Genomic DNA, 24,843 nt, shown 5'->3' with positions numbered 1-24,843 from the left:
CAGCGTGTGGTTGGAATGTGGAATACACTGCCTACAGATGTGGGGAGGCAGGTTCCATTGTGGCATTCAAGAGGGAAATAGATGAATATGCGGTGAATAAATTTTGCAAGGCTGCAGAGAAATAACCAGGGAATGCAACTTGTAAGTTGCTCCTTTTGAGAGCCAGTATGGGCATGATAGGCCTTGTGCGCTGTAACCATTGTATGATTCTAACCCAGTTATAGATGAAAAAGTTGATCAACAGTGAGAAAAACTGCCTTTGATGTGGACAGGGATCCTGGGTAAATAGTGGTAAAAGAGAAAGCTTCTTGAAGTTGTATTTTTCTGTTGTTATCACAGCCCCAGCACATCACTATAAGCATTCCTCGTGAAATGTCCTTAAAGTATATATTGTCTTGGCACAGGTGTCAATAAAAGAGATTGTCTTGTCAGTTTCCAAAGTATGTCTCTTAAGTGATCTCCTGCTGTGAGCTGGCAGCCTGTAATCTTTACAGACGTTGGTGTCTGTCTGAATACTGCTTGCAAGTTGGATGTGAACAGATTTCTTTTTGAGGACTGGTTCTTATTTGTATTAATATCTGAAATGCTGATAACTCCTGATTAAAATTGACATTTAGCCCCCAACAGTCGTTTAGTCCGCTATGCATTCAGCTCTCATATAAAAGTTCCCTCAGAACTATCAAATAATTCGATATCCTTTCGACATGAGGAATATGCAATTATTGGACCAAAAAGTCAAAACTAAACTTTGGCCAGGTCTTGTTATATAAACTTTGGACAGATCCTGTTGGGGTTAACTAGAAATGTATGAAGTAGACATCTTTCAGCAAAGATCACTAAAGTTCTGAAGCATGAAGTAGACTCAAATTGTAATGGTGAATCTTTTAAATATCCATAATTTCCCCTCAAATATTCTTAGGGTCTTGGGAACAACAAGTACTGTGGCTCTGTCTTCTTCTCTGATGGACTAAATATAACCTTCCAATTGATGCAGAGGGTGTGTTCAATTATGTTCAGTTTTATGAACATTTTGAACAAAAGAAACATTCAATGTTCAAATCAATTCCTCTCACCTTCCTGCAAAGTTCCCATGCATAAGGTTGACCAAGTTTAAGGAAAACATTCATCTGGGCTATCTGTCATTGGAGAAAGGTCTGTAACATTTGTCAAGTCAGGTGCTCTATGTTGAAGGCTGATCATATTTCATTTGTGATAAATTTCCCCTTTTGGGATTTCATGGAAAAGCTTCTGCTGGAACTGTGCTTTTTGAAAAATATTCTGACTGTAGAACCATTTGAAAGGCAAATCACATACACTTAGTGCAATGACCCTGACCCTAATTCGCTCATTCCCCAAAAAATTAAAATTCTGGAATTACTTGTCTCTCTCAGACTTCCCTTCCTTTGAAATGTTAAATGCCATTGGCCCTTTACTGCTTTTATATTATCTAAAACAAGACAGAACATTAATCTAGAATTTGGATTTTGTTTTCAAAAGAGCTATATAGGTCAGTCAACTTTATTGTAATCTAAAACTTCTACTTTTAAGATTGATAGTTCTACATTTTGGTGCATTAAGTTAAACAAGATTCATTCTTGGCTGTTAAGACATTATGTTTAAGCTCAAATAAGACATCAAATCCTTGCCTTGTTAAGACTTCAGTTTATCTGGGGAAAGTTGTGTGCCCTTATGCATGTTAATTAGCTTGTCAACTAGTGTTCCACCAGTGCTTCGGCAACTGTTGGTCACAGTTTTGATTAATGATTTAAACTTAGGAATTAGAAGTACAATTGTAACATTTACAAAAAGCAACAAATCTTGAGGTTTAATTAATATGGAGGATGGTTGTTGCAAAGTAGGAGAATCCATCAACATTGTTAAATCAGCATGAAATTGCCAACGGACTTGCAGTGTGGATAAGTGTGAGGCATTGTGTGAATACAAGGTCTCAAGGGGTCTGAATGGGATAAAGGAGCATTAAATTGCTAGTTCGGCCACAGCTGGAGTACTTTGTCTTACTCTGGGCGCCATACTGTAGGAGAGATGTGAAGGCCTTAGAGACAGTGCAGAGGACATTTATAGGTCATCCCTCAGTTTTCTCCTTGCTGAAAAGAGACCAAGCTTGTTCAGTCTTTCCATCTAATAAGTTTAAGTTGAGTTTATTTTTTTAGTTTCAAAAATAAACTTTATTCATACAAAAATATACAAAAGAAGAAACAGTGCAAAACTTTCACATTCACACATTCATCGTCATTACATTCAGTAGTGTAAACTTTTTAAAAGAGAAAAACCATAGCACCATACCACTTGTGTGACCCCCCCCCCCCCCCCCCGGGGTGATACCCCTTTTCATGTTCTAGGGGCTTCCCGCCCAACTCAGTCCCTCCATGTGCAGTAGCGGAAGGAAGCTAGATTGTGATCCTTCCCCACAGAGCCTTAGCATTGGCTGCACCAAGCTTCAGGATGTACTCCTGCACCCTGGAATGTGCCAGTTGGCAGCATTCCCTTACAGACATCTCACTGTGCTGGAAGTTTAAGTCGAGTTTATTGTCATATGCACAAGTTACAGTGAGTTACAGGTACAATGAAAAATTTGCAGCAACATCACAGGCATGTAGATTCAGACAACACATTTCACTTCTGGTATCATCCTAGTGAATCCGTTTTTGGACCTTCTAAGGCACCTTTACGCTTCTTTGTATTATGCAAAGCAGCACAGTGCCCATACTGCAAGTGAGGTCTAACCAAAGTAGGATATCATTGTAAAGTCTCATTTCGGTTTTTAAATTTTATCACTCTCGAAATAAGTCCTTGGTTTACTTTTTATTTCTTACTATTCTGCATAACTGCATTTACAGATTTGTGTGTTTGTACCTCTGTTCCCTTTGAGTCACAGAAAGGACTGAGGAATCCATCTAGTCCATACAAACTCTGTGCAAGAGCAATCCAGCTAGTCCAACTTCCTGCCCTCTCCCCACAGCCCTGTAGATTCTTTTTACCTTCAAGAAGTTCTCCAGTTTCCTTTTGAACTCCACAGTTGAATCTACCTCCACTAGCTGCCCTGGCAGGTATTCCAGATCCTAACCTTCACTCTATGCCATCTGGTTCTTGGCATCTCTGCCACTGGGAATAGTTTCCCTCTGTATACTGTCTAGACCCTTCAGAAGCCTCCATCAAATCCATTTACAACCTCCTCTGTTTGAAGAACAACCCCAGCTTCTGCACCTACTCTAAGGGCCTCACATCTTTCCTAGAATATGGTGCACAGAAATGGGACACAATACTCTAGCTGTGGCTGAATTAGTGATTTATTGCCCCTCTATCCCATTCAGACCTGAGCAGTATATGACCTTGTATTCATACACTACCTCACACTTATCTGCATTGTGATTCATTTGCCAATTACATGCTCACTTAACAATGTTAATGCATTCTCCTATTTTGCAGCAAGCTTCCTCTGCATTAATTGCTCTTGATTTATTGCTCTCTGCAAATTTTAAGATAATGAAAAAATTTAATAAGGTGGAGAGAAAAAATACTTCTGCTTGTGGGGAGTCCTAACCTAGAGGTCAGAAATATAGGCTATTCACTAATAAACTAGGTAATAAAATAGAAAGCCTTCAGCCAGAAGGATTAGAATAGAATGTGGAACATGGAGTTAATGAGGCAAATAGCAAGATGCATCTAAGAAGGAGATTGATATGTGAGGATAAAGGAATAGAGGCATATGCTGATAGAGCCAGAGTAAGTATAATAGGAGGATGCTCATGTGAAGCAAGGCACACACAAGTTACTTAAAGATGAATAATTTAACACTGTGCACAGAGCTATAGGAATCCATTCACAGAGATCCAAGGAGGTCATGAGCTTCCAGTTACATGTCATTTTAATTCCCCTTTCCATTCCCACACCAACTTGTCAGGTCTCGGGCTTCTTCACTGCCATGGTGAGACCTAACGTAAACTAGAAGAACAGCACCTCATATTCCACTTGGGTAGCTGAAAACCCAATGGTATTAACATTGAATTTTCCAATTTCAGGTAACCCACTCCCCCTGTTCCTTTCCTACTCCCACCAGTCCACCCGGGGTCTCTCTCCCTTTGTTCACCTTTTCCATTCCCCCCCTCCCCCCCCCTCCATCACCTAAACATCACCCCTCCCCCTCACCTGGCTTCATCTGCCCATCACCCACATGTCTACCTGTTTTTTTTTCTCCCTTGGTTTACCTATCCCACCCCGCCCCCCCCCCCCCCATTTGGTTTCACATATCACCTAAAACCCTCTGTTTCACCCCTCCCTCTCACTTCTGTATTCTGTCCATCTTCCCTCTGCACTCTCAGTCCCAATGCAGTGTCTCGACCTGAAACATCGACCATCTCTTTGCCTCTACAGATGCTGCAGTTTTTTTAGCAGTTCACTTTTTGCTCCAGATTCCAGTATTTGTAGTCTCTTGTGTCTCGAGATTTGCAAATTAAAGGATTTCGTTAATGTATACTTAGGAGCGAAACCAAATATAAAATGACATTTCCATAAGTGGGTTTAGGAATTCATTTAATTATATTTCGCTTGTTGGCAGTCAAGGATTCTGGTGAAGGGAAGGGGGCTCTTTCTGGATTGTTTAAACAGTTTTGCAAGAATTCTCCTGACATTACCTACAAGCCAAATTACTTCCAAAAGCATTGCAATGATAATCTGACAACTTGCTGAAAAGCACTTTGACTGTATGGCCTGTTTTTATTTGTTTATAGTGATTAAGCAAATAAGGAACGGTTAACTTGCTTTGTAAGTTGCTTTCCCTATGGAATGTGGGTCAGTCTTTTACAGAGTTCCATTTATTCTTCCTTTGAATGATATGACCTTGATTCTACTTATTTTCTTACTATGTTTTAACTTCACTTCTTCAACTCTTGCCAGTGTCAGATTTTTTAGTGGAGCTAAGATACTAGACCAGTAGCATGGTTTGGGAAGCTAGAATAGCTTCTCAAGTCACCAATGCTGAGATAAAGTTATTTACCAGAATAAGGTTGTACTAGTTTTTCTCCCTTTCACACAGCCCTCTGTGGCAACCCCACCCCCCAAAAAAATGAGAACCTGGCTTTGCAAAGTGGTGCAAATATTGTAATGTGTGTGCATGCACAAGCTGCCTTCTGATGAATTATGCACATTGAACTCCATTTTTAGCTGTAAAATTCCCTGATTCTATGATTTCTTCTGACCCATGACCATTCGCGATGCCCTAAACCCTCATTCCTTGCCGGGTCTGACCTATATCAGGTACAGACCAATGTGACTAAAGTGCCCTTGAACTGGCCTAGCAAGTCATTCACCAAGGGGAAATTAAAGAGAGGTATTAAATACTGGCCTTGCCAGCAACACATGGCAGTCTGAGAATGAATGAAGAGGGCCTCTCAAAGATTGGTGTTGGTAGCCTCCCGGTAGAAAGAAGCCAATAGGTTTGATTGGAGACTTCCAAAGATTCACCTTACAAGAGGGATAATTTCACCACTTGCTAAAACTTAACTCCTGTTCATAGCCATAGAAGCAACCTAAACACCCTTGTGTTCTCTCTCCACGTAGAGAGGCTGAGGAGTGATCATATGGAGGTATATAAAACTATGAGGGCCACAGATAAGGTGAATGGTCAGTCTTTTATCCAGGGTAGAGGAGTCTAAAACTAGAGGTCATAGATTTGTGAGAGGGGAAAGAGGGGACCTCAGGGGCAACTTTTCCACACAGAGGGTAGTGGGTATGTGGAACAAGCTGCCAGAGGAAATGGTAGAGGTGGGTATAATTACAACATTCATAAGATATTTGAATAGGTACATGGAAAGGAAAGGTTTAGAAGGATATGGCCAAATGCAGGCAAATGGGACTAACTCAGGTATGCAATTTGGTCGGCATGGACAAGTTGAGCCGAAGGGCCTGTTTCTGTGCTGTATAACTCTATGACTAATTACTTAAAGCATCTGGAAAAATCTGTATTGACAAGCAAAGATTGGAGCAGTCCAGTTGAAGGGTCTGAGCCCAAAACGTCGACTATCTGTTTCTCTCTACAGATGCTGCCTGACCCACTGAGTTCCTCCAGCATCTTGTTTGTTGCTCCAGATTCCAGCATCTGCACTCTCTTGTGTCTCTGGTAAACAAATAATGGATGCATCTGTTAATACTTAATTAACAAATTTTACCAACTACAATTCATGTACTTGCTAAATTTAACTCTTTAGAATGCTTAATTTCAAATCCAATTCAATTTACTTTTCTGGCACCTGGAATAGTTAATATAAGAGGAGGTTCTTAAAAATCACCAAGTTATAGCCATTGCAAAAATCTGAGATTCTGCTCATGTTTTGGCATAGTTCAGGATTGCTTCTGTGGTGTTCAGAAAGGCGTGGTCTCAACACACAAAATGCAAGGAACTGAAAACATGCAGGACACCCAGCTTCATATGGATTATCCACTTTCCCCTCGATCCTCATTCGTCCTGTTGTCCAAAAATGTATCTGTCAGCCTTGAATATGTTAACCAACCGGGCATCTGAAGTTCTCTGGCAGTTCCGGTGTTCACTGTTCTCTGAGTAGAGAAATCTCTCCTCATCTCTGTCCCAGAAGTCTGACCCTTTATTCTAGTTTTAGATTCCTTGACCTTGGGAAACAAATTGTTAGCATCTACTCTGTGAATTCCTTTCCAACCTTGTGTGATCTATTAATTTATGTATCAATCTTATTACCTCCAATGGGTAAGGTGATCAATCATTCTCTCTCTCTCCTCGTTGCATAACCCACTCATTCCAGGCATCAATCTTGTGAATCTATACCCCCTGGCTCAAAGGCAAGCATATCCTTCCACTTGAAGCTCCCATTTTTCCCTACAGCTTTATTCTTGGGTTGCTCTTGTGTGTAACTTGATGGGCTTTTAGAAAGTACATAAAAATTTATGTGTGCAAGGTTCAGAGGTGGTGGTTTAATACAGCAGTTAGTGTTTACTTGATGGCTTTCATGCTCTATTTCCGGGCAACATGGTTTGTTTGCTAGAGTTATTAATAGTATTGTAGCATCACTATTGTTAGCCCTAAGTTAATGAATAGAACATCAAATTATCTCTTCTAATAATAATATTTGAAGGTTAAATTATTCCAACTTCGGTGTTTTTTATGTCTTAAAACACAGTGCTGATGTTGCATTTGTAGTGAGTTTTGTATATGCATTTTAAGGAAGACAAATAATCTTTTTTTAGATCTGCATAAAGGGTAAAGTGCACATATTCAAGTACCTGAACATAGAGGCGTGTAGAATTGATAAGACTGCGGAATGTCTTTATCAACCGCCAATGGAAAAGACCTGTGTTCCACAGCCCGTTTCTGGGAGGTAAGTTTCAAAAGCATTCTTTGTCTTCTTGAGACCTGTGCTTTAATGTGAAATTTATAATGGGTTCTTCTTTGCAGAATCCTAACAATGTAAAATCATATGTTTAAATTAATTAGATGCTGAAGAAAGGATAATTAATTTATGTGCCTGGAGCCAGCTACATTTTGATGGATTATGCATATTGCTTATCTGTAACCTGTTGTTTTAAAATCAGGGGTTGAAGATGCCTGGTTCACAGAGGGAATGGAGACTCTATGGTCAGGCAAGAAAACTAAATTGCCAAATTTCATGACATCCATCTCCCTTCATAAAATAAAGAAGCTCAGAACTGCTCCCCACAGCACTCCTCTTCCACTGAACTGTCCTCTTCATTAGCTTCCCAGATAATTGAAGCTCATTGCTGGAAAGGACACTCTTTCTATTTACTGACCCATAAACATTCTTTCTTTCACACAAATGTAAAGAAATCACAGCAATGAGACTGTTTGGACAAGAGGTCCCTTCTGGAACTTACCCTCCACGTATTCCTCCATCCGTGATGTAATTTAATCGTGAATGCCGGCATTGCTGGAGCCTCAAGTACTTATCCTGGAGGTGAATTCCACAGCGCTGCAACTCTCCAAAGAGATTGATCTTCCTCACTGTTGGAAATCTTTAACATTTGTGTCTGCAGCTTTTTATTCCACATTTCTTGCCAACTCGAATCGGTCTCTCCTCTCCCATCAATTTATCATTATAAACGCGTGCCTCTTGCCCTGTTCGTAATAAAAGAAGCCACAGCTTTTGATGTTTTACTCCCTTGTGCACATCTCCCACTCCCAACCCTCAAGTGAACCATCGTGCCCCAGGGCATGCTCCATCTCACACTTCCTCACCCTGCTCATGCCCACTTGTGTCCCTTTGCCCAAGCTCCCCATGTGCGTACGTGCACATGCATGTGCGCGAGCGCGCACAGACACACACAGTTCTCATGCTCCTCTCATCACATCTCTACAGCTTTCTGTTCTCTTGATGGGAACAAGAGAATAGAATAAATGAGAGCAGGACCAGGCCATTGACTCCTTCATTCCAGAGTTGATCTTTAACCTGAGAACCACTTGCCCACACTGGTTAATATATCCTCTTCTCTTTCTGCCCCAATCTCTCTGCTCCCCCCCTCTATGTGCTCCCACCCCTGTGCACTCCCCCCTCTCTCCCTCCACCCACCCCTCCCTCTCTGCTGCCCCTCTCCTGTCTCTCTCTGCTCCTGCTCCCCTTCTCTCTGCTCCCATCCTGTCAGCTAGCACTTAAATTGGTTGCCATTTATAGTGTGCTGATTTTTCTGTTTGGACCTTGTTGCCTTGAGAAGCGGGAAGTGGGCCTTTGAACAATATGTAGTCTTTTTAGCTGCATCACTTCCTTGATCACTTCAGAGGGCACAGAGTGCAGCAGGCAACTGGAACTACTTTCCCCAAACTGATTAGAAGGGCCTGCTCCCCAAAGCCGGTGAGCTTTTCAGCCACAGCATAAAAATTTCTGTGATCAAAACTGAACAGCTTTTTTTGCAGTTAGTGAGATTTTCAATTCCTGGTTAGCTGTTCTGTGGCAGGACTACCCAATTGAAAAGCTTTTTAAATCAGCATTTTGTTGTTAGTGCAGTGGATTCAATATTTGCAGTCTAAAACTATGGTGCCTCCTGGTGGAAAATGCCATAGTTAATTTTATTTGAAACTTACAGGGTTCCTTGTATTGAGTAGCACTGTTCAAATAGACTGACATGTATGATTTGCTTGTGCAAGAGTATCTGGAAGCAGACTACTTTTGTATTTGATTGTTCCCGCAGTATTCATTGCTGATGTGTTGATTTGTCTTTGTGTAGTTTGAGTAAGAGAAAGCCACATATAGTATCTGTTTTCTGTTGGACTTGGCATACATGCGGAGCCTTCCAAATCTCTATCACCAGAGAGAGTTCACAAATTCTCTATTAAAAACTTACCACTCATTCTTCATACAGGTCAGGGGTCTTGAGAGCAACATTATAATGCTATTTTATGCTGACATTGAGATTTCAAAGATTGCAATTTCAAGGTTGTTCATACCTAGTTTGAAAGTGATATATGCACTAGTCATAATGATTATGATTTGGTGTCTGTTTTGTTCCTTGTAAGAGTTTATGCTTGGATCTTCCTGATGAATTTGTGCTTCCCTCTCCTTGACTATGTCTGTGTATACAGTAGGGTGATATTATAATTTTCTTGGCAATTTGATAATATTGTCTTGATTTGGTCCTCTGCCTTTTTATAAGATGGTTTGTAAAATCCATGGGAGAAGTTCTTTACTTAAAATAAGCAAAGGAAATGGAAAATACAGCACTTTAGTTATTGAAACCAAATTATATTCAGGTGTTACATCCAGGAATCCAGGGAGAGCTGGCTAATTGGATACACAATTGGCTTGATGGTAGAAAGCAGAAGGTGATGGTGGTATGTTGTTTATCGGACTGGAGACCCGTGACTAGTGGTGTGCCTCAGGGGTCAGTGCTTGGCCCATTGTTGTTTGTCATCTATATCAATGATTTGGAAAGAATATACACGGCATGGTTAGTAAGTTTCCAGATGACACTAAAATAGGTGGTATAGTGGACAATGAAGAAGGTTATCAAAAATTACAGGGGGATCTTGATCAGCTGAGTAAGTGGGTCGAGGAATGGCAAATGGAGTTTAATTTCAATAAGTATGAAGTGTTGCATTTTGGAAAGTCAAATCCGGGTAGGAGTTTCACAGTGAATGTCAGGGCCCCGGGGAGTGTTCCAGAACAGAGGGACCTTGGTATGTGGTCCATTGAAAGTGGCGTCACTGGTAGACAGGGTGGTGAAGAAGGTTTTTGACACACTGTCCTTCTTAAGTTAGGGCATCGAGTATAAAAGTTGGGAGGTCATGTGATTGTACAGGATGCTGGTGAGGCTGCACTTGAGTATTGTGTTCAATTTTGGTCACCTCGCTATAGGAAAGATGCTATTAAACTGGAAAGAGTGCGGAAAATATTTACAAGGATGCTGCTATGACTTGAAGGACTGAGTTATAGGGAGAGGTTGGACAGGCTGAAACTTTGTTCCTTAGAGCGTAGGAGACTGAGGGGTGATCTTATACAGGTGTATAAAATTATGGGGGGCATGGAAAGTGTGAATGCACTCAGTCTTTTTCCCAGAGTGGGGTATCAAGAACTAGAGGGCATAGGTTAAGGTGAGAGGGGGACGATTTAAGAGGAATGAGGGGCAACTCTTTCAAACAAAGGGTGGTATCCATGTGGAATCAGCTGCCAGAGGAAGTGGTTGAGGAGACAGTTGGACAGATGCATGGATTAGAAAGGGTTTAGAGAAGGGAGAATCTTCGGCGTTTTTGATCAGGAATGAGAGGCGAGCGAGTGGAATCAGCCGAGGACTTACAAAAATATAAGTTTTTTTTAATAGTTCGTGGATAGCGGGGAGAGACTGCGTAGGCGCGTGACGTCAATCGGTAGCGTGCAAACAATTTAAAAAGAAGACCGCCGTATCCAGCGGGCAGCTGAGTGAGAGGGAGCAGAGTGACTGGGCTTTGGCTCAATGGGCTTAGGCGGTAAATGGGCGAGGCGGGTGAGTAGCTGGTAAGTAAGGGTAAGGTCTAACTGTTATTGTTATAAATTTTAGGTAGAATAAAGCTAGGTAGGGAAAGAATAGTTCAGATGGAGGACATGGTGATGTGCTGCAGCTGCATGATGTGGGAGCTAGTTGACCCTGCTGTGGTGCACAGTGACTACATCTGCAATAAGTGCATGAGGCTGGAGGAACTTCATCTCAGAATTGATGAGCTGGAGTCGCAGCTTCAAGCACTGCGAACCATCAGGGAGGGAGAGAGTTATGTAGATGCTGTGCATCAGGAGACAGTCAGCCCCCCTTAGAGCAGGTACTTCTAGGGTCATGGAGGCAGATAGACGGGTGGCTGTTAGGGGAGAGAAAAAGAAAGGGAACAGGCAGACAGTGCAGGGGACCCCGGAAGCATTTCCCCTCAGTAACAGGTTTTCCGCTTTGGATGCTGTTGAGGGGGATGACCTACAGTGATCAAGCGGCAGTAGCCAGGTCTCTGGCACTGGGACTGGTCCTGCTGCTCAGAAGGGAAGGGAGGAGAAGAGGAGGGCAATAGTGATGGGGGACTCGATAGTCAGGGAAACAGACAGGAGGTTCTGTGGACATGAGTGAGAATCCCGGATGGTATGTTGCCTCCCAGGTGCCAGGGTCTGGGATGTCTCTGATCAGGTCCACAACATTCTTGAGCTGGAAGGAGAACAGCCAGAAGTCGTGGTACATGTTAGTACCAATGACATAGGTAGGAAGAGGGATGAGGTCCTGAAAAGGGAGTTTAGGGAGCTAGGCAGAAGGCTGAAGAACAGGACCTCAAGGGTAGCAATCTCAGGATTGCTGCCAGTGCCACGTGATAGTGAAGGTAAGAATAGGAGGAGATGGCGGATGAATGCGTGGCTGAGGAGTTGGTGCAGGGGGGCAAGGTTTTAGATTTTTGGATCATTGGGATCTCTCTGGGGAAGGTGGGACCTGTACAGAGTGGACAGGTTACACCTGAACCCGAGGGGGACCAATATCCTTGCAGGCAGGTTTGCTAGTGTGCTTCAGGAGAGTTTAAACTAGTTTGCTTCAGGAGAGTTTAAACTAGTTTGCGAGAATAAGAAGTGCATGGGGAAAAGTCAGATCTAACATGTAGAGAGGCTTTGAGGAAGGGGAAGCAGAGTATAGGGTATAAAAGTAGAAAGGTGGATAGGCTAACGTGCATTTACTTAAATGCAAGAAGTATCAGGAATAAGGGTGATGAACTGAGAGCTTGGATAAGTACATGGGACGATGATATTGTGGCTCTTGCAGAGACTTGGCTGTCAGCAAGGCAGGTTCCTGGATTTCAGTGTTTTAAAAGGGATAGGGAGGGGAGGAGGAGGGGTGGCGTTACTGGTCAGGGATACTGTTACAGCTGCAGAAAGGGTGGATAATGTAGAAGGAACCTCTCTAGAGTCAGTATGGGTGGAAGTTAGGAACAAGAAAGGAGCAGTTACTCTCCTGGGAGTATTCTATAGGCCCCCGGGTAGCAGCAGGAATACTGTGGAGCAGATTGGGAGGCAGATTTTGGAAAGATGCAAGAACAACAGTGTTGATATCATGGGAGACTTCAACTTCCCAAATATTGATTGGCACCTGCTTAGTTCCAAAGGTTTAGACGGGGCAGAGTTTGTTAAGTGTGTCCAGGACGGATTCCTGTCACAGTATGTTGACAGGCCGACTAGAGGGAATGCCATATTAGATGGAGTATTAGGTAATGAACTGGGTCAGGTGACAGATCTCTCAGTGGGTGAGCATTTGGGGGACAGTGACCACCACTCCGTAACCTTTAGCATTGTCATGGACAAGGATAGGAGCAAAGAGGACAGGAAGATATTTAATTGGGGAAGGGCAAGTTATGAGGCTGTAAGGCTAGAACTTGCGAGAGTAAATTGGGATGACATTTTTGAAGGGAAATGTACTATGGGGATGTGGTCATTGTTCAGGGATCTCTTGCAAGATCTTAGGGATAAATTTGTCCCGGTGAGGCAGAGAAAGAATGGCAGGGTGAAGGAACCATGGGTGACGAGAGGTGGAACAACTAGTTAGGAGGAAGAAGGCAGCATACATAAGGCGGCAAGGATCAGATAGGTCTCTTGAGGAATATAGGGTAGCAAGGAAGGAACTTAAGAAGGGGCTGAGGAGAGCAAGAAAGGGACATTTAAAGGCCTTGGCGAGTAGGGTTAAGGAAAATCCCAAGGCTTTTTTCACTTATGTGAAGAGCAGAAGGATGACAAGAGTAAAGGTAAGAACGATTAGAGATAAAGGTGGGAAGATGTGCCTGGAAGCTGTGGAAGTGGGTGAGGTTCTCAATGAATACTTCACTTTAGTATTCACCAAGGAGAGGGGTCTTGATGACGCTGAGGACAGTGTTGGTAAGGTTAATGTCCTAGAACATGTAGATATCAAGAGAGAGGTTGTATTGGAGCTGTTAGAAAATATTAGGACAGCTAAGTCCCCGGGGCCTGACGGAATATTCCCCAGGCTGCTCCGCGAGGCGAGGGAGGAGATTGCTGAACCGTTGGCTAGGATCTTTGAGTCCTCATTGTCCACGGGAATGGTACCGGAGGATTGGAGAGTGGCAAATGTTGTCCTCTTATTCAAAAAAGGTAGTAGGGATAGTCCAGGGAATTACAGACCAGTGAGCCTTGTGTCTGTGGTGGGCAAGCTGTTGTAAACGATTCTTAGAGATAGGATCTATGAGCACTTATAGAATCATGGACTGATTAGGGACAGCCAGCATGGCTTTGTGAAGGGAAGATCATGTATCACAAGCCTGATAGGATTCTTTGAGGAGGTGACCAGGCAGATTGATGAGGCTAGTGCAGTAGATGTGGTCTATATGGATTTTAGTAAGGTGTTTGACAAGGTTCCACATGGTAGCCTTCTTCAGAAGGTCAGAGGGTGTGGATTCAAAATTGGCTTGCCTGTAGAAAGCAGAGGGTTGTGGTGGAGGGAGTGCATTCAGATTGGAGGGCTGTGACTAGTGGTGTCCCACAAGGATCGGTACTGGGACCTCTACTTTTCGTGATATTAATGAGTTGGATGAGGGGGTAGAAGGGTGGGTTAGCAAGTTTGCAGATGACACAAAGGTCGGTGGTGTTGTGGATAGTGTGGAGGACTGTCGAAGATTGCAGAGGGATATTGATAGGATGCAGAACTGAGCTGAGAAGTGGCAAATGAAGTTCAATCCGGAGAAGTGTGAGGTGGTACACTTTGGAAGGACAAGCTCCAAGGCGGAATACAAGGTTAATGGCAGGATACTGGGTAGTGTGGAGGAGCAGAGGGAGCTGGGGGTTCATATCCACAGATCACTGAAAGTTGCCTCACAGGTGGATAGGGTAGTTAAGAAAGCTTTCTTAAGTTTTCATAAGTTTTCATTAGCTTTCATAAGTTGTGGGATCGAGTTTAAGAGCCACGAGGTAATGATGCAGCTTTACAAAACTCTGGTTAGACCACATTTAGAGTACCGTGTCCAGTTCTGGTCACCTCATTGTAGGAAGGATGTGGAGGTGTTGGAAAGGGTGCAGAGGAGATTTACCTGAGATGCTGTCTGGTTTGGAGAGTATGGATTATGAGGGGAGACTAAGGGAAACTAAGGGCTTTACTCTTTGGAGAGAAGGAGGATGAGGGGAGACATGATAGAGGTATACAAAATATTAAGAGGAATAGATAGAGTCGACAGCCAGCGCCTCTTTCCCAGGGCACCAATGCTCAATACAAGGGAGCATGACTAAAGAGTAATGGGTGGGAAGTTCAAGGGAGGTTTTTTACCCAGAGAGTGGTTGGGGCATGGAATGCACTGCCTGGGGTGGTGGTGGAGGCAGGTACGTTCGTCAAATTCTAGAGATTGTTCGATAAGCATATGGAGGAATTTAAAATAGGGGGATATGTGGAAGGAAGGAGTTAGATAGTCTTTGGTGAGGTTTGAAGGTCGGCACAACATGGTGTGTCAAAGGACCTGTATTGTGTTGTACTGTTCTATGGTTCTTATGGGCAGTGGCAAAAGCAACTAACTTGGATGGGGTATCTTGGTTGGCATGGTCCAGTTGGGCCATAGGGCCTGTTTTTGTGCTGTATGATGTTAGAGAAATCGCGGAAGTTCAACTTCTGTAGATGAAGGGATTGCTCCTTCCGTGTGTTCTCCCAGGATTCTTCTGTAACTTTAGAAATGACAATTTACACGTTTCTTCATGGTTTCTCCTGAAATTACAGTGGGATACTGGGGTACTCCTGATGAGAGGTCACCTCCTAATGTGATGTTCACATTGTTGAATTATTCAGTAGTGCTGGATGATATTACAAGATCAATCCTATGGTTAGCGGGTGGGATGGAAGGGGGCAGGATTTGTCTTGAGAGGGGAGATTAAGCAGACTGAGCCTATGCTGTCTTGAGTTTAGAAGAATGAGAGATGATCTAATTGAAGTGTATAAAATTCTTATGGAGCTTAACCAGGGTAGATGCAGAGAAGATATCTTTATTAGTCACATGTACATTGAAACACACAGTGAAATGCATCTTTTGTGCAGAGTGTTGCCATGCTTCCGGCACCAATATGGCATGCCCACAACATCCTACCCCTTATGTCTTTTGGAATGTAGGAGCAAACAGGAGCACCTAGAGGAAACCCGTGCAGACACGGGGAGAACGTACAAACTCCTTATAGACAGTGGCCGGAATTGAACCCGGGTCACTATTTCCCATGGCTGGGGTGTCTAGAACCAGGGGTTCCTGTCTCAAAGTAAGGGGTTGACACTGAGGAGTAACATGAGATGAAATTTCTTAACCCAGAGGGTCGCAAATCCTTGGAATTCTCTGTCCAAGAGGGCTGTGAAGGCTTTGGTGTGTATATATTCAAGACAGATCTTTATATATTAAGGGAACCAAGGGATAAGTGGTTGTTACTGGAAAGTGATGTGGTTATTACTGGAAGTAAAAGATCACCCATAATGTTATTGAATGCAGGAGCTGGTACTTGGAGCCTATCTCTTATGTTGTGTTCTTATGTTAAGATAAACATATTGTTGCAAAGTGTTATTGGATTAGGCAGCTGCTCTGAAACTGGCTCCACTGTGGCTTGTACAGCTAATGTGAACAAATAGTTCCTCTTTTACTTTCAATTTAACTTCTGTGGCACTGCACTCAGTCTCATTCCAAGTAGTTTGATAAGGATCTCAGCTCTGACCAAGTGTGATGAGTTTATTTCACTGGAAATTGAACGTCTGTTACACCAAGATGCAGCTCAGATCTGAACTAAACAGATCTTGTTTGAAAATAATGTTAGCAACACGCCTGGGGATGTAACTTATGCAGTAGCTCTTAGGTTTGAGGCACATTGCCAGGACACACATGAACTAAGTGACCATAGATGATGTAAACCATTTTCTTCTGACCTACAGCCTCTGTACCCATAAGCTCTCTGTATGTGCAGTCTAGAATAGAATTGCCTACTCTTTAACACCATTATTCTTCAATAAATAAAAACCAGGAACTTCAGGTGCTGGAAATCTGAAATAAATACAAAAATGGTTAAAAGCACTCAACTGGTCAGACAACAACTCTGGAAAAAGAATAGAGTTAACAAAGACCGTCTGTCAGAATTGGGAAAGAAACACATTTTTTTTTAATTACAGTGAAAGTGGGAGAGGGGTGAATAGGACAAAAGGAATATCCCTAATTGGGTGAGGCCAGGGTTGCCCTCGGGATAAGTTGTAGAGTTCATTCAGTCGATGAGTTAGAGGGAGAAAAAGTTGAACAAAGGCTATGAGATGAGGGAAGTCAGTGAGAATACAGACAATGGAAAGTGAAATGGAGGGAAGTGAAGTGCTATTGGATATACCCAGCAGCTGAGGCTGCAATAATGGAGAGAAACACTGAGCTAATGGACGGATGGCTATGCAGAAATGGCCAGTTATGATACAGACAGTGAGCATGAGTTACCTAAAGCTGTAGAGTTCGATATTGAATTGGCAAGGTAGCAATGTGCCCAGACAGCTTGTATTGCCATTGTTGTAACAGTGCAGGAGGCCACAGATAGATGGATCAGAGTGGGAAGGAGATGGAGAATTAACTTGCCAGGCAACAGAGACTCTGAGGTGCCCCTGAGCTTTGTGTTGCCTGCGATTTTAATTCTCTAGGTCCTCCAAAAAGTGGTCCAAAGGAAGTGATTTCTTCAAAATGCTGGAAGGGGTGGGGTTGAATGTGGCAGCTGGTGGGATGGAAGGCAAGGACCCAGGGAACTATATCCTTGTTTTGTCAGAAACAGAGGCATGGGAAATAGATGAGATATGGTAAAGGGCTACGTCATGCTAGAGGACAAGAAGGAAGACATCTAAGAGGCCCCTTTGTGGAAAATCTCATTATCAGACAAACTAAAATTGTTGATGGAAGAACTGGGAGAATGGAGTCCTTCCAGGAAATGGGGGTTTGGGGAGGGGGGGGGTTGCGGGGTGCAGAAAGGACAGTATGGATTACTGTGGGAATCTGTGGGCCTGGAGTGGATGTTTGTGGCTGGCCTATCCCCTGAGATGCAGATCGAGAAAAGGAAGAAGAGAGCCAAAGATGGATCAAGTGAAGTTGAGGGCAAGGTGGCAGTTGGCAGCAAAGATGATGAAATTTTCGAGTTCAAAGTCGAGTTTATCGTCATATGCACAAGTACATATATGCACAGGTGCAATGAAAAACATACTTGCAGCAGCATCACAGGCATCAGGGTCACAACATTCAAGATTCACACAAGATTCAACATTCACACAAGAAAGACATAAATTAAACATGAATTATACACAGTTTTTACAGGAAAGAACACAATTAGAACAAAAAAAGCAAGGTCCTATTGTAGTGCAAAGTGGTCATAGTTTTGTTATATTGAGATAGTGTTTAGGGTTTTGCCAGTTGGTTCAAGAACCGAATGGTTGCTGTTCTTGAATCTGGTGGTGTGGGACTTCAGGCTTCCGTACTTCCAGCCCAATGGTAGCTGTGAGAAGATGGCATGGCCCGGATAGTGGGGATGTTGATGATGGATGTTGCTTTCTTGAGGCAACACTTTCTATAGATACTACCGATGGGCAGAGTCCACTACTTTCTGCACCTTGTTATGTTCCACACATTCGAATTACTGTATCAGACTAAGGTGCAACCAGTCAGGATACTTTCAAAAGTACATGTGTAGAAGTTCGTTAGAGTGTTTGGTGAGATGCCTGAGTTCTCTGTACGTGCAAGAAGCAGCACCAATGCATTCATCAAAATACCAGATAAAGAGTTGAGAGAGGGGACCCAAGTAGGACAGAAACAAAAACTGATCCACATATCCCCCAGATAGACTGTTGCTTGGGCCCACACAAGATCCCTTAACTACACCCTCGATCTGGGAAAACGAGTGGAGATGAAGAAGTTGTCTAACATGAGGACGAGTTCAACCAGGTGAATGAGTGTGTTGGTGGACGGGAACTGGTTGGGTCTCTGCTCAGTTAAGGAGTGGAGAGCCCTCCAACCCCTCCTGATGTGGGATGGAGGTGTGGAGGGATTTACGTCAATGGTGAAGACAGGTCAGTTGGGACCAGGGAATTGGAAGTTGTCCAAGCGGAGATGTCATGGATGTAGGTGGGAGGGACTTGACCAGGGAAGAAAGATAGGAAGAAAAAAAATAATTGGGACAAGAGCAGGCTGGAACATGGGCTTTACCAGACAGTCCTCCTTGTGGATCTGAGGCAGGAGGTAGAAGCAAGTGGTGTGAGGCTGGGGCACTACAAGGTTAGAAGCTGTGGAGGGAAGATCTGAGGAAATGAGATCTGTGTCCACTTTAGAGATGATGTTCGATAGTGGGGTCACAGTCCAGAGGGAGGTATGAGGATGTGTTGGAGAACTGATGTTTGGCCTCTGCGAGCTAGAGCTGAGTTCACCAGAGCATAGTGACACCACCCTTCTTGATGATGATATCAGGGTTTCTGCTTAGAGTGGAATGCTGCAAGTTTAGAAGGGGATTGATTGGAATAAATGAGGGATGTGGAAAAGTCAAGGTGGTCAATGTCCCATCAACAGCAATGAATAGATCTCAAGAGGGAACAAGACCAAGGGAGGGGTCCAGGTGGATCAGCTCTTTTAGAGACTGGAGAAAGGGTCTGCAGTCTGAGGTGATGGAACAAGAGTTCAATGTCATAGAATTTAGCAGATATAGGGGGATGAGGCTTAGACCTCTGCTGAGAACTGATTGTTCAGGGTCCTAGAGTGGAAGATCAGAACGGATAGTGAAAGTGATGCAAGAGTTGGTACTTGGGGGAGAGATAAGGTCAGGGAAAATGAAAGGGGAGAAAGTCAGGAAAGGTATGGGAATTCAAGAGCTGCTGAAATTTGTGATCTTTGAAAAGAAGGCAACAAATTGTCACCGAATGCAGTGCAGAAATAAGTGGAACTGCAGAACATGGCAGCTTTGAGATAGTTGTGTCAGTGCTTTTGCAGAGAGATGAAGCACATGTGCCTGTGGATAGCATTATTCTTCACCTTGACCCAGATAAAAATAATTAGGTGATAGAGGCAGAAGCAGGACAGTTACTTAAATGGTAAATTGATAGTCGACTATTCCCACTGTGTATTAGTGAAATGAATGATGAGTTCTGACTGAATCTGTGCCAAAAAGAAGACTTTTTTGGGTAATGAAGTATATTCACAGGGAATTGCTAACTCTGCACTCATTATACTGATGGTCTTTGGAGAGACAGGACCTGGTTCCTTTTCTGCAGGAGTATTGGTCTCGACAGTACAATGTGATGTTAGCAGCAGCTTCAGTTTTAACATTTTGGATTTCCTTTCCCTTGTTTTTAAAGCATTGAAGACATTTATCCTGACAAAAAACAAGATTTTGACTCTGGGATTGGAAGTGACAATGGGGATAAACGCCTCTCTGCAACTGAAGTGAGTATTTTCAATGTACTAAAATGTCCTTTTTACAGACAAAACTTCTACATTAACAAGAATTCTTGGCAATATAATTGGTGGCTTAAATAAGTAGACAAAGCAGCAGACAGTGGATCTCTTATCTAACTCAAATAACCATTCTTGTGCTATGAGCACTGAGCTGCATTTCACTATAAAATGCAAATGTTTGAAACCACTATGTAGTTTTCTTTGTAGCAGAATATCCTTTCATTGCCAGCTGGACCAGAATAGCAATCCTGATTGTCAAAGATCCTTAAGTCTTTCAGTAGCCGGATTTTGTGCTACCTTATTTTAAGCAGTGGATAAGAGGGTTAACTCTGATATTTTGATGCCAATGTCATTCTCCCTTTTATGATATTCAGCAGTTTTGGCTTTTTCTGACTCAGCTTTGAGGTGCAACTGATGTTCAATAAGTAAGTGAAAGATCATGTATTTGGCTGGGCTGCCATGGCTTTTATCAGTTGGAATTTAGTTCAATTTTCATAAATTTATGCCATGAATATTTATGCCATGAATATTAAAGCTGCTGCACTAAGATGAACTGTAAGTACGCACCTGGATTTGAGAGATAATAATGATGCACGCTTCGAATAACTGGTGCTCATCATGTGGCTGAATGGTTGATTGAAATTATTTGCAGTACAGTAGGTATTCTTGGGGGCTGGTCAGAGGAGTCTATTAAAAAGAAAGTCTCTGTTTATATAGAATAATAGCAATTTGGAACTGTGTTGTATGATCTAAGGCCCAGGGATTCTTTTGCAACCTTGTTCAAGCCCATGATTATTACTAAGAAAACATACAATTTCTGAGCCATTAGTTGCTGTTTTATCTTCTGCTGTCACGTGTTTGAATTCAGAATACACCAGCTGAGGCATCACAGGAAATCAATTGAGTGTAATTGAGTGTACAACAGTTGCTAGCCTTTATCTGTCTCCTTACTTGGAACGTCCTTTATTTAGGCACCAATTAAGTAAGCTGCGTGTTGCAGTAACAGAAGCAGCTTGTCTAAAATATTTCATCCCAAAACTTAGCTGTTTGTTTTCATAAATGAGTTTATAGAATCGTAGATCACAGCCCAGCATGTCCGAGGTGACCATTGCACCCATCTGGACTGATCCCATTTACCCCCATTATGTCTGTAGCCTTCTATGTCTTAGTGCTTGCTTATATGCCTCTTAGATGTTGTGAGGGTATTTGCCTTCAGCACCTTCTCAAGCAGTATGTTCCAGATTTCAACCACACTGTGTGGAAAAAAAAATCTCCCTCACATCCCCTCTAAACCTCCTCCCTCTCACTTTAAACATTCACCCTCTTAGACACCCCCACCATGATTTATGAAGACTTTTTAAGAGAAGAGAAGGATAAAGAAATTTTGTGTAAAATCTTGAAAAACATAATCTGGGAATATATATTCTTAAAGTAATGATAGCTCACTTATAATCACATCCATACAATGTCTCAAAAAAGCTTAGAAAGTAGTATTAGGTACTGGGAGTTAGGATGAAGTTTGACATCCTCCCACCTCATTCTTTACATGTCCGTTTTTGTGTGCAATTCTGGTCAACCCATTACAGGAAGAATGTGGAAAGGATGCAGAAGAGGTTTACCAGGATGCTGTCTGAAGTAGAGGGTATGAGCTTTAAGGAGAGGTTGGACAAACTTGGATTATTTTCTCTGGAGCATCAGAGACTGAGGGGTGACCTGATAGAAGCTTATAAAATTATGAGAGGCATAGATAGACAGTCAGAGTCTCTTTCCCAAGGTAGAAATGTCAAATGCCTGAGAACATGCATTTAAGGTGAGAGGGGGAAAGTTTAAGGGAGATGTGTGGGGTACTTTTATTTACACACAGTGGAAGGTGCCTGGAACATGCTGCCATGGGTGGTAGTGGAAGCAGATGCATCAGTAGTGTTAAGAGGCTTTTAGATAGGCACATGAATATGCAGGGATTGGAAGGATGTGAATTATATGCAGGCAGAGGAGATGTAGCTTATTTCGGCATCATGTTCAGCACAGACCACTCTCTATTTACCTGGATGGGTGCTGCTCTAACAGTATTCGAAGCACAGCACCATCCAGGATAAAATAGCCTGTTTGATTGGCATCCCTTACCCCACCATTCACTCCCTCTACCAGCTGGACAGCTCAGCTGCAGTGTGCATTATCTACAAGACATATTGCAGCAAGCCCAGGCTTTCTTCAGCAACACCATCCAAACTTGTGATCTGTTCCACCAAGTGTATGGTCATGCACTTTGGGAGAAGGAATAAAGGCATAGACTATTTTCTAAACAGGGGGTGAATTCAGAAATCGAAGATGCAGAGGGACTTGGGAGTCCTTGTGCAGGTTGAGTCAGTAGTAAGGAAGGCAAATGCAATGATAGGATTTGTTTTGAGAGGAATAGAATATAAAAGCAATGATGTAAAGCTGATGCTTTATAAGATGTTGGTCAGACCACGTTTGGAGTATTGTGAGCAGTTTTGGGCCCCATAGCTAAGGAAGGATGTGCTGGCATTGAAGAGAGTCCAAAGGAGGTTTACAAAAATGATCCTGGGAATGAAAGGGTTAATGTATAAGGAGCATTTGATGGTTCTAGGCTTGTGCCTGCTGGAGTTCAGAAGGATGAGGGGAGATCTTGTTGAAATCTACTGGATATTGAAAGGCCTGGATAGATTGGATGTGGAGAGGGTGTTTCCAGTAGTGGGAGAGCATAGGACCAGAGAACACAGCTTCAGAATAGAAGGACATCCCTTTAGAACAGAGATAAGGAGGAATTAGCCAGAGCATGGTGAATCTGTGGAATTCATTGCGTTGCGTATATTTAAAGCAGAGATTGATAGGTTCTTGATTAGCAAGGGGGTTGAAGGTTACAGTGAGAAGGCAGGAGAATGAGGTTGAGAGGGAAAAATAAATTAGCCATGATTAAATGGTGGAACAGACTCAATGGGCTGACTGGCTCCCCTCTCTTATGGTCTAAGAAGGAAGTCAGCAGCAGGAACACCACGTCACACGTTTCCATCCTGTGATAAAATTATATTGATTTTAAAATATATTGCTGTTCTCTTTCAATGAGTCAGAACTCCTTTGCTAAGTTCTGAAATCCTTCTAGTCTTACTGCCCTTTTTGGTGACATTAGAAGCCTTTCCTTTGATTCAATACTATATTTTGTTAAGCATGGCTAGATCTCTTTTCATATTGGGTTTTTATGCCCTAATAAGCATTGTATTGCAATGTACTAATTCATGGAGTCATATAGTACAGAAACTGGCCCTTCGGCCTCCCTGAATCTGTGCTGACCACCCATTTACACTAATCATACCCTCGTCCCATTTTATTCTCCCCACATTCCCATCAACTTCCCCCAGATTCTACCCTTACCCAGAGGGGAAAGATTTAAAAGGGACCTGAGAGGCAGATTTTTTGCACAGAGGGTGGTGGGTGTATGGAACAAACTGCCAAAGGATGTGATGGAGGCAGTACAATTACAAGATTTAAAAGACAGGAAAGGTTTAGGGGGATATGGACCAAATGCCGGCAAATGGGACCAGCTCAGGTCAGCACCTTGCTCGTCACGGGCAAGTTGGTCCAAAGGGACGGTTTCTATGCTGTATAACTCTATGATGCTGGAGACAAGTTGCAGTAGCCAATTAACCCTCCAGACCACATCTTTGGAATGTGGGAAGAAACTGGAGTACCCAGGGAAAACCGACACGGTCACAAGTAGAACGTGCAAACTCCCTACAGACAACACCCAAGGTCAGGATGGAACCCAATAGCTGGGGTTGTGAGATAGCAACTCTACTGGAAGAACACTGCCTTTAAACATTCCCTATTTTTTGTTTACTGTTGTACATTTTAATGTAGTTTTGTTTACATAGAGTCATGGAGTAATACAGCACGGAAACAGGCCATTCAGCCCAACTCGTATATGCCGACCAAGATGCCCCATCCAACCAATCCCATTGCCTGCGTTTGGCCCATATCCCTCTAAACCTTTTCTATCCATATACTTATCCAAATGTCTTTTGCATTGTCACTTGTACTGCTTCAAAATGGTATATTTGCATTTGTTCATTTGATTTTATGTGCAATTCCCACCTTCAGCCTTCAGATGAAGATACAGCCAGTCTGACCCTTCAAATGGCACATATCTCAGAGGAAGATCACTTGAATAAACAGGAGGAATATTTGAATGTTGGATCAATGAAAGGTGAGCTGTTTATGATTGATGACATACCTGTCTGCCTATTTCTGAGCAGTTTGTTCAACAAAGATAAATGTTAAATTGTATATTTTGGGAAAAGTAAATAAGATTGTAAATAACATTTTTAATAGAGTGGAAGCTCAGAGAGTGGAGTATGGATGTTTAGAACTTAACCAGCAAATGGTATTTCAATTTTACTATGCATAGGCACCATGTACAAAAGGGTGGTGACCAAATCGATAGTGGTGATTCTGTGCCAAAAACATTATTCAGCATATATTTCAAATTCCCTGTACAATTTTGAGAACCCTATTATAGAAAGAATATTGAAATCTGGAGAAGGTTCATTGTGCATGAGATATTAATATGATGAATATCATTATGAAAAGAGACTTAAAATTGGAAATATATTCTCTGGAGCAGAGAAGATTAAGAGAAGATTGAAAGTTTTAAAATTATATAAATGGTTGAGAGATGAAGGAATGTGGTATTATCTTCATGGGCAATGAAGCAGGCATACATTTATGATTGCCCATGGACACATTTTAGATTCAAATCATTTTCTTGTTGAGTAGTCCTTCAGGATCAAAAATGACTTGCTACCGCTCTGAATGTATAGGCTTTAAGATGGATGGTGAGGAGAATGTGGGACCTGCAATCTCTGCCACGTGAGGCAGGAGATGACGGGTGGGTAGTTAGGAGTGGTATACTCTTTCTCCCCATT

The 24,843-nt window shown here is 42.6% G+C and overlaps 1 protein-coding gene across 6 annotated transcripts in view; it reads left to right on the top strand.

Moving 5' to 3' along the window:
• Positions 1-24,843, top strand: part of lrch1 (leucine-rich repeats and calponin homology (CH) domain containing 1) — a 216,625-nt gene that overhangs the window by 115,976 nt on the left and 75,806 nt on the right. For all 6 annotated transcript variants that reach the window (XR_007956127.1, XR_007956128.1, XR_007956126.1 and 3 more), the window contains exons 6-8: positions 7,234-7,364; positions 19,804-19,891; positions 24,020-24,125. Coding sequence is in view for 3 of the 6 variants with exons in the window: in XM_052013271.1 (XP_051869231.1) it covers positions 7,234-7,364; positions 19,804-19,891; positions 24,020-24,125 (325 nt within the window). In the remaining 3 variants the exon portion in view is untranslated. The remainder of the gene's footprint in view (positions 1-7,233; positions 7,365-19,803; positions 19,892-24,019; positions 24,126-24,843) is intronic.

The sequence above is a fragment of the Pristis pectinata genome, chromosome 4 (genome assembly GCF_009764475.1).
Source record: "Pristis pectinata isolate sPriPec2 chromosome 4, sPriPec2.1.pri, whole genome shotgun sequence".
NCBI classification, from domain to species: domain Eukaryota; kingdom Metazoa; phylum Chordata; class Chondrichthyes; order Rhinopristiformes; family Pristidae; genus Pristis; species Pristis pectinata.
The sequence above is the reverse complement of the archived record's forward strand: the minus strand, read 5'-3'. Positions and strand labels throughout refer to the sequence as shown.